Below are 10,000 nucleotides of genomic sequence, written 5' to 3'. Positions count from 1 at the left end.
AAAAAATTTAATGTCATTCTCATGTATCTCTCTCTCTTCTAGTGCAGAATATATAGAGAGAAGAAACGTCCTGAACAACCAAGTAAGGGTCACTGAAGATTATTAAACAAGGAACTATAGCTTAGAGTGGTTTAGTATTTAAGAAGAAGGGGAGAACACTATGGTTACTCAAATTCCTCGAAACTCTGACTTTAGGAGAACCAAGACGTATGGTGTTTATTTTTTGTCATACGGAATATGTAATAAATGTTATGCCTAATAAATTCAAACATACATATTTATGTTTCGCCCAAAATGACTATTATTTTCCAATTATAGAAATACAACATTTTGAGTAGTGGAAACCTTTCAGTGCGACCTGAGGTCTGAAAAGTAGGGGAAGCCTCGAATTGATCAATGTAAAATCAGCAATGAAATTGCACTTTTATAGCGAGATTATGTGTACATATATATGAAGATTTATATAGAAATTAATATTAATATATAAAAATATGTTCATATATACACATTTAAACACGTCTATATGTATACACATATACAGTATTTATATATATATATATATATATATATATATATATATATATATATATATATTTATATATTTATATATACATATATATATATATACATACATACATATATATATATATATATATATGTATATATATACATATGTATATGTGTGTGTGTGTGTGTGTGTGTGTGTGTGTGTGTGTGTGTGTGTGTGTGTGTGTGTGTGTGTGTGTGTGTGTGTGTGTGTGTGTGTGTGTATGTATATATATATATATATATATATATATATATATATATATATATATATATATCCACATATACATATACATGCATTTGTGTGTGCGTGTGCCTGTTGGTATGACAAACTTTGGGGCCGGAAAAAGGGAGCATTTAGAATATTTTTTCACATCTAATAAACATCAGATTGTGCCTTTCGTAAGTTCTATTATTGACTCTTATAATCTAAACATATCATAATTATCTACACATCATGAAGAGCTTTACTTAAAATAAAAACATGTTTACTGTTTCATTCATTACACTGTAGGTTCCTCATTCAGATTTCTCTCCTGTTGTAGATAGTTGTAAATTTATTTCAACCAATCACAGTCGTCACTTCAGATCTTCGTCTTTCCCTCACGAAATACCACATACTATACATGTATAATGCACACACAGTCATACACTGTGAGTAACGAGCAAAGACTTTTTTATTCTTAACGATAAAAGCAACCGCTCACTAGAATTCTAGATACCTAGATCATCTGAGAAGATGCCTGATGCTCCACGTGGGCAGTTTGCTAGGCAAATATTTAGCTGTTGATAAATATCCAAATTTTGGATATACATTTTCATGTTCTTGTTTTTTTATTGGTCTAAATATTTTCAGTTTAAAATATACACTTAACAACCTGATGATTTGGTAACATTTTCGTTTGCGCTACCAAGATCAAAATTACTGAAAAATTCACACACATACACACGCGCGCGCGCGCGCGCATTGACTGTGACTGAGGGCTGTCAGAAATTCTTTAATATACATTTATTTTCAGGATGTTTCAATGATTCCATCTGAATTTTACATCAAAATAATCTCATGCCCCAATGTGCGTAGTACGTAAATTTAAACAAAGTGGAACTTCTGTCGTCCAACGGAAAAGGATGGACCAAGTTAAAGTACAGGCAACTACACATGAATATACATGTTTATGTAATATGTACTTATATACAGCGGCACTTCTAACCAGACGCGACCAATGCTCTTCCTCAAACATTGTCTGTATGTCAGCTACTTGAAGCCAAGGATTTTTAATTATGTGTTGTTATTAATTAATTCTCCTTTTAAGGAGAATATTATTGCTGTTAGATAGAGAATGTGTTCCTGACGTTTACATACAGAATGTCGACCACACCGGTAATGTCATTTAACTATTGTTTTTCAGTTTCAGTTTGAAATGCGAAAGACAAGAACTACGAAAACCACCAGTACTCTTGATATTAGAACAGTAAGACTTGTAATACTAGAGCATCTGAGAGGCAGTAGATGTACCTATGGGGAGAAATATCCTTAATTAAGGGGTTGATGGCTGGAGAAAAATGAGAGGAACGAAGAAAAAATATTAAAATGGAGAGAGAGAATAATAATAATAGCAACGACAATAATAACAACAATAATAATAACAACGACAATAATAAGAACAGCAATAACAATAATACTCAATTACTGTAAAGAACTAATAACAATAGTAATGTAGCGCAACCAAACATAGAAATATGAGCTTTCTGATGGTCATGAACATTTGATCTTCACCTTGTAACTGTAGCTGGCGCTCAAGGGAAGGTCGAGGGACCAGAGGTAGTTGCTGATGAGGGCCGAGGGGCGACCATGGCCTATGTCCAGCTTCGCATTCACGGCCAGTCCAGCACTACGGGTAGAAATAATCAAGTCTACTGTGTGACTGTTATGCTCTCGTTTTGTATATGTAAATGCACATATATACAGACATATATGCATGCAAAGTTACATGCATAGAGAGAAATACATACTTACTGACATGCATACATACATGCAAACATGCATACATAAATACATACATGCATAGACACGTATATGCATCTGCCGCTACATACATATGTGTAAACATGCATATACAGTATATATACATTTATGTGTGTCTGTGAGTGTGTGTGTGTGTGTGTGTGTGTGTGTGTGTGTGTGTGTGTGTGTGTGTGTGTTTGTGTGTGTGTGTGTGTGTGTGTGTGTGTGTGTGAGTGTGTGTGTGTGTGTGTGTGTGTGTGTGTGTGTGTGTGTGTGTGTGTGTGTGTGTGTGTGTGTGTGTGTGTATGTGTATGTGTATGTGTATGTGTATGTGTATGTGTATGTGTATGTGTGTGTGTGTGTGTGTGTGTGTGTGTGTGTGTGTGTGTGTGTGTAATTTAACTAAAATAATCAGTTTCTAGACCGCCAGGTGTTGCAGGAAGACCAGCAGCATTTCATAACTAAAAGCATTCAAAGAGCGCATACCTCCGCCTAGGCACTTGGGTCACTAATAAAGTAAAACATTTCTCACCGTTCTCAAGTAAACTGGTGACGTCCGTAAACATTACCTCCTTGGCGGAGATGATATAAGTAATGATAATGATAATAATTACCCCCATTCCCAAAGCAAAAGAGGTAAGTGATGCAATTATTAAAAAAAAAAAATAATAATCGACCATGATCCAGATCACCACTAAAATTTAATGGAATCTCCAAGTTAGGCCAAAGATAACTTTTTGATTCATCCTGCTAACCAACACTAACTAACTAACAAACACACAAACAAACGCCATGGAAAACCTAACCTAGGCGGAGGTAACAAAGTCACTTCATTTATATCTAACGTAAAATAATCAAATGTTGACGTTGATGGTACATAGATAGTTTAAATCGAATGGGATTTATATAACTAGTATCATAACCAGAATAATAATAAACTATAAACCACCTTTGAACAGATTATTTGCCACATACACTCTTTACTGAAATATGTAATACCATTTCTGAATAGTATCAGAAGTTACTATGTCAACCTACACCTAGCAGCCAGCAGATCCATTAAATTTTTAAACATCTCACGATACAATTTCCTTCAAATATATTTTGCTCACTATACACGCTATGTGAAATCTGCATTTTATATTACTTTGAATACTGGTTAATGTTCGACTTTTTGGAAGGAAAATGTATCTAACGTTGCACCATTCTGCGGCTTGACAAAGACAATTCTTTAACAAAGTCTTTGATAGATTGATTGACAGTGCAGTTTTATTCTAAAAGTTGGCTTCGGCGGTGAAACGGCATTAAACTTTCTTTGTAGATGAATAATGAATCATATTGTTTCAGGCCGAAAGCTAACCTTTCCGCCTGGGCATTCCATCTCTTTTGAACGATTACTTAAAGACATAAATGTTTCTTGTATATAACACTTTCTACATTGAATCCTGTTGTTTTATACATTGCAAAGTAGTTAAGCACATAACAAAAATCCTACCACGACTTTCCCGTGTACACACACACACACACGCAAGCACACACTATAAAAGGTACTAATGGACCTTCTATATGTGTAGTTTGAATGACTGGTGACGGCTAGTGATACACTGATGTGGTTTCACACTTTATTTAATATCACACAATATGAGCACTACGGAGACAGGCGGTCAGTGCTGAATGAAAGCCCCCACGGCTTGGCCCTGAGAGAGGGCCGCCGCCGCGGAGGGGGATAGCAGGTCAACTCGGGAACCGTGTTACCGAGAGTGAGCGAATGAGGCCTTGTGTCGAATCGAAATCGAAATCGAGAGAGAGAAGGGGGGGAAGGAAGGAGGGAGAGGGGAAGGACAAGGAGGGGATAGAAAGGATGATTTAGTAAGAGAGACAGAGCCGGGGCTGAACCCAGCGTTCGGGGTAGTAGATGGGGGATAGATAACTGGAGTCGAAAAAGGCGGGAAAAGGCTGACAAGGGGAGGCCCCGCGCCATCTGTGCTCGCCGCAGCCATGGCATGATTCTCCCGTCCGGCGTGGAACTAGCGGGCCAGCTCCACGCCAGCAAGGGTGGCCATGCCCGGGCTGCGGGTTGCGCTCGGCTAACGGGGGAGGAGGGGGGTAGGAGGGCAGCCTGCCAGGCGCCATCTGCGGCTCCACCGTGCACGGACTTGTCGCCCATGGCAACGGTGGTGCCCTCGCCTAACCTCGAGACTGCGAGGATGAGAGCGGATGAAAACGCCTGCGCCGATCAGAGATTTCTCTCTGTCGGCGGCGGGACTTCCGGGGAGATGTGCTCGGGCGGTGGATTATCATCACTGGCCGTGGCACCTCCTCCCCGGCTCGCGCGTTGGCACTCCTACCGACAAAGGAGCCGCAGTCATGGCACGGGTACGAGCGGCAGATGCCACGTGTCGGCAATCCGGAACCAGTTAGATGAGGGTAGGGATTAGAATGTGGGACGCTTACGCGATGTGAGGCAGATGAGGTGGGAGATGTGGTCGAAGATACCGTCACACAGAGAAAAGGGTTGAAGGGGAAGTTAATTAAAGGGGGGGATAGGGCTTACCGGAGGGTAGTTGTTTATGGGGAGGTTAAAAGTTCCATTGAAGAAGGGAACGAACTTAATCTAAAACAAAAGAAAAAACACAAAAACTAAACACAAAAAACAAAACTTAAAAACTGAACATAAAAGAACTTAAAAACAAACAAAGTTAAAACTACAGTATAAAAGAAACAACTACATGTACAGAAAACAGTGATTAAACGAGGAAATAAAATCAAAAGTGAACGATAAAATGAAGATTAAAAACAATCAAACACAAAACAGGAAAAATGAGCCGAGCCGGGGACCTCCCGGGTCTCGTCACATCGTGATGTGGCGGGCCTCGGAGGCTCCCTCGCACACATCATGGCTGGCCATTTCTCGGAGGAGTTAAAATAATGGCAAACGAACAAAACATGAGAGGGGAGGGCGAGAGAGATAGAAGGAAATGTGAGAGAGTGCACAAAGGGAAAGAAGACGCAGCCAAGCTCAGAAAGCTGGCTCAATCTCCTCAGACCAGTCCAGAGAAAAGAGATCACGGCCCATCCCGCTCCTCCGTCCCTGGATGAAAGCGCTGTTGCGCTCTATCCAGACGGGGCACCATGCCCGGAGTTTGTCGAGTTGTTTACAAATCATCCTTTGCCACAGGAGGTTCAGCGGGAGCACCGCTGGCCTCTTGTGTAATCGTGCTGTTGACACAAACTCGTTCCACGCCAGGCTGTAGACCCAGCGAAGTGCTTTGTTCAGGACGATCTGTAGCTTGCGTCTGTTTGTTTGTGCGGCGAGTGTAAGTGTGAGTTGTGCGTATGTGAGGAGTGCTGCGATAAGTGCTTTGAGCAGGTGCAGCTTCGTGCGCGAGGCAGCGCATCTGAATCGATAAAGCGATTGTAAGGTCTTTCTGGCCAATGCGGCTTTTGAAGAGGTATGATATTGAAATCTAAACATGGTGTCAAAAGTGACACCGAGAACGGTGCAAGAGTCTGTTATTTGAAGAGGTGCTTGTAGTCTGTCGAAAGAGTTTAGGTATATTGGATCGTAAGGAGGATTGTGTCTTGGGTTTATAAAGAGGACTTTTGTTTTTGTCGAATTAGTTTTGATAAGCCATTTGTGCTCCCATCGAGAGACGGGGTCAAGCTCGTCGTTGATGCGTCGGACGACACCAGCGAGCGAATCGTGTCTAGCAAAGTGCGTGCAGTCGTCAGCGTAAAGTAATGTCAGAGAATCAGGGAAGGTGGGGTCGGGGAGGTCATTAGTGTATAATATGTATAGTGTTGGGCTGATTATGCTGCCTTGAGGTACACCTACGTGCATATTGATTGTAGAGGAAACTTTGCCTTTAAATTTAAGCTTTAATTTACGGTCATCCAAGAAGCTGCAAAGCAGCTTCTTGGTGCACGAGGGAAAATTAAATTAAGTGCAGATTTTGTACTTCAAGCCAGCATGCCAGACCGTGTCGAAGGCTCGCTCCACGTCTTTGGTCACGAGGACCGTCTTAAGTCGTCTGTCTTTGTTGTTAAGACAGTAGTTAGTCAGTAGGTTCAGTGCCTCAGTTGTCGAGCGGTGAGACCGAAAGCCAAATTGTTTGGAAGAGAGTAGGTCATGGTCGTCAAGATACCGCTTTAGTCAGGAGTTAGTGATTCTTTCAAAAATTTTGGCTAATGTCTCGTAAACTAATTGGGCGGTAATTCTTGGGGTCAGTGAGATCTTTGTTTGGCTTAGGTTTGAGGGCCACGATAGCAGTTTTAAAGGGAGAATGGAAAGTAGCCAGAAGCAAGAGAGGTATTGTATAGGTGCGTCATAGCTCGTAAAACGTTGTCAGGAAGATGAAGGAGTGCGTCACGTCCGATCTGAGAGGAGACCGGAGCCTTGCGAGGAAACCTCTTTATTATTTGTTTTATCTCCTCCAGCAAGATGAGAGCACGGAGTTCACATGTGTCGTCCTGCCTATCCATGTGGATAATTGGCTCTGGCTTTGTTTCTATCCTGTGTTCTTGGCTCCAGGTATTGATGGATTGAAAATGTTCATTAAAAAAGGGACGTGGTTCATGAGGATAGAATACAGTTTGCCAGTGATCACGAAAAATGTTGATAACATCCACGGGATCTGAAACTTGAATGTTGTCCTTGACGAGGAGACTGGAGGGAGGGAAGTTACTGCCTTTTAATTGTTTAATATTTTGCCAAAATTCCCGTGGATTGCGAACTCGCATCGATTCTGTTTGTTTAATTAAATTTTGCCAATGAATTTTGCGGTCATTATCAAAACTATCTATGACATGGTTTCTGAGGATAGTGAGGTCCCACCGAACTCGGTGTAAATTCTGAATATTTTGGGGAAAACGATTCCTGTAGCAGGTCAGGAGACACTTGGTTCTCTTACTTGGATGGAATGATTTACGTATTTTGTAACGCTCTCGTGGGATGGACCGGAGCATTGCTGCTGAAATCCAAGCAAAGAGATGATGCCAGTGCCTATCTATTTTGAGAACATTTTCTCTTTCAAGGTTAAAATCGAAATTTTTATCTGAAAGATAAGATTTAAAATCGTTCCAGTCTGCTTTCTTATACCGGAAGGATGGCGTTTCTTTGTTATGTATAGGTGAGGTGGAAAGTTTTATGATCACGGGTATGTGGTCAGAACCGATGTTCGGACCTGGTTGTAGGTGTGTGTGGTAGGGGAGGGCGGCCCTGTTCCTGAACACGAGATCAGGTCTGCCTTTTCCCCTAGCCGTGATTGTAGAGTGGAAATCGGGTCCTATGTAATGTAGTCTTTTTGTGTTGAAAATAGACAAGAGCTGTCTGCCGTGTGCGTTAGTGGTTGTGTGGCGTAGTGATATGTGTGATGCGTTGACATCTCCGGCGGAGAAGACTGGAAGATTATTATAGCTAAATAATTTATTGAAATCTGAAAGTGGCAAGTTTGAATTTGGTCTGATATAGGCCGTGGCAATCATTATAGGGCCCTGCTGGGTGAATAGCTTTACAGCCATGAAGTGTGGATGGATGAATGGGGATGAAATGAATTCGAAATGAAGGGTGGATTTGACGAGGACGCAGGACCCTACGAACCAGGCGGTTCGTGACTGTCTTGACGTGTAGCCGAAGTGTTTGATAGCATAGGAGTTAGTGATAGAGGTGGAATTTAAAAGAACCACATCAGGACATTCCCGGTCGAGGAAGTCGTAAAAGATGTTACGTATATTGAAAAATGATCTTACATTCGCTTGCACGATTGTCAGTACGCCACTCATGGTGAGTCCAGATGTTGTGGTCTCACCTTGTGTGGCGTTTGTTGCTCCTGGTACCGACGGGAACGAGCACCCGTCGGGGGCTCGTCGAGGTCAGGAAGGGATTCCTGAAACTGGGAGACTCGGAATTTTCGGGAATCGGCGGACCAATTCCCGATATTTCCTCGTCTCCCGAGAATTCCCCTGACAGGGAGAACAGGACCTGTTCCCTCGGGGGGAGGGGGGGCAGGCAGCGAGGAGGCCTTCCTCGAGATCGACCTCGAGGCTCTCGCTACTGTCGGAATCCGACAGGATGGTGTCATCATGAACATGACGAGCCCCGGGGGCCGGGAGCTCAGGGTCTTTCTTGTCTTTTTTGGGTGCATGTCTGGTGGTGAGGTATGTTTGCGTTTGTTGTCAGAAGTATCAGGTGTAGTTTTCTTTTGTGCGATTTCTTTATGTACTCGTTGTGGTAGTTGCTGTAGGGGTAAGTGTGTGTGCGAGGTAGAGATCGCCTCTCTGACCTCGGTGTGAGTGTTTGTTTGTGTGAATCTCAGGTATGTATAGGTTTTGGTCTTCGAAGATTTCCTCAAGAATCACAATGCTGGGGAAAGTTTCTTTGTAGCATAATAGGGACTATGTTCGCGAATTTCTTGGCGTTGTATTTGGCAGCTATTAAAGCTACGTGTAGTATTGCTTGTATTTTAGGGTTGTTGTTTGGTATGAAAGTGTTTGTTTGGGGGAAGCGTGCAGGCGGCAGAGTGGTTCCTGAGGCAATCGTGTTTGGCTGTCTTGTGGTAGGTGTTTGTAAGGGTTGTGTGACTGTTGCATATGTTGTGTTTGTCTTTTTGTCTTGATGATGTCTTTCCGTGTAGGGCAAGACCCGCTGACAGCGACGAGCTGCCCCCCACAATTGCAGCATTTGATTTCTTTACTGCAGTTGGCAAAGAAGTGACCGGAGTCGGAGTCACCACAGCGGCTGCAACGCTGCTCGTGTGTGCAAGTGTGTTTCAGGTGGTTAAAACGGTAGCATTTCAGGCACTGATCGAACTGAACAAAGCACTCGGCTTCTACATTGTAGGTGGGGACGGATTTGTTGAAAAGCACGATCCTACGGGAGAATCTTAAGGATTCGCGATTCTGGTGGTTTGTAAACATCCACCACAGTGACTCCGTTCATGGTACTGACCTCCTCCTGGATGGCTTGGCACGATCGTGGCAGGGTTCTCTTGTCGATCTTTTTAGCCACGACCGTGCATTTAGCCTTCGTTTCCGGGGAGGGGAGAGGTTTAAAACCACGATCAGTGAGTATTCCCTGGCCAGTAGTCGACAGGAAAAGGGTCAGCTGTTCTTGCTTAGCAACAACTTTATAACCGCTATGCACTTTGAAGCAGTGCGTGACAGCATCTTCTGTGATTAAGAAGATTTTCTGGAGAGCCACCTCACAGGAGATGGGCTCTCCAGAGTATGATAATTTGATTACGTGACCCATGATGGCATCGCGTAAGGGTGATGATGGTGGGAGGAGGGAAGTCTAGCCAAGGCTAATGACAGGACGATGAAAGGGTGGAGATGGATCTCCAAAAAGGAAGACGGTCGGGGTCGGGGCCCTGCCGAACAGGCCAGGGCCCTTATGTGTCCGGCCGACACCTTGCAGTAAACGAGTTGATTTGATAGTGCTTCGTGATTTTA

At 42.8% G+C, this 10,000-nt stretch overlaps 1 protein-coding gene across 4 annotated transcripts in view; it reads right to left on the bottom strand.

The window, feature by feature from the left end:
- The window catches only part of LOC113812139 (uncharacterized), a 250,767-nt gene that overhangs the window by 151,415 nt on the left and 89,352 nt on the right, over positions 1 to 10,000 (bottom strand). For all 4 annotated transcript variants that reach the window (XM_070136041.1, XM_070136040.1, XM_070136042.1 and 1 more), the window contains one exon: positions 2,324 to 2,438. In XM_070136041.1, the coding sequence (XP_069992142.1) occupies positions 2,324 to 2,438 (115 nt within the window). The remainder of the gene's footprint in view (positions 1 to 2,323; positions 2,439 to 10,000) is intronic.

The sequence above is a fragment of the Penaeus vannamei genome, chromosome 21 (assembly GCF_042767895.1).
Source record: "Penaeus vannamei isolate JL-2024 chromosome 21, ASM4276789v1, whole genome shotgun sequence".
Taxonomy (NCBI): domain Eukaryota; kingdom Metazoa; phylum Arthropoda; class Malacostraca; order Decapoda; family Penaeidae; genus Penaeus; species Penaeus vannamei.
This window is presented reverse-complemented; position numbering and strand designations above follow the sequence as displayed.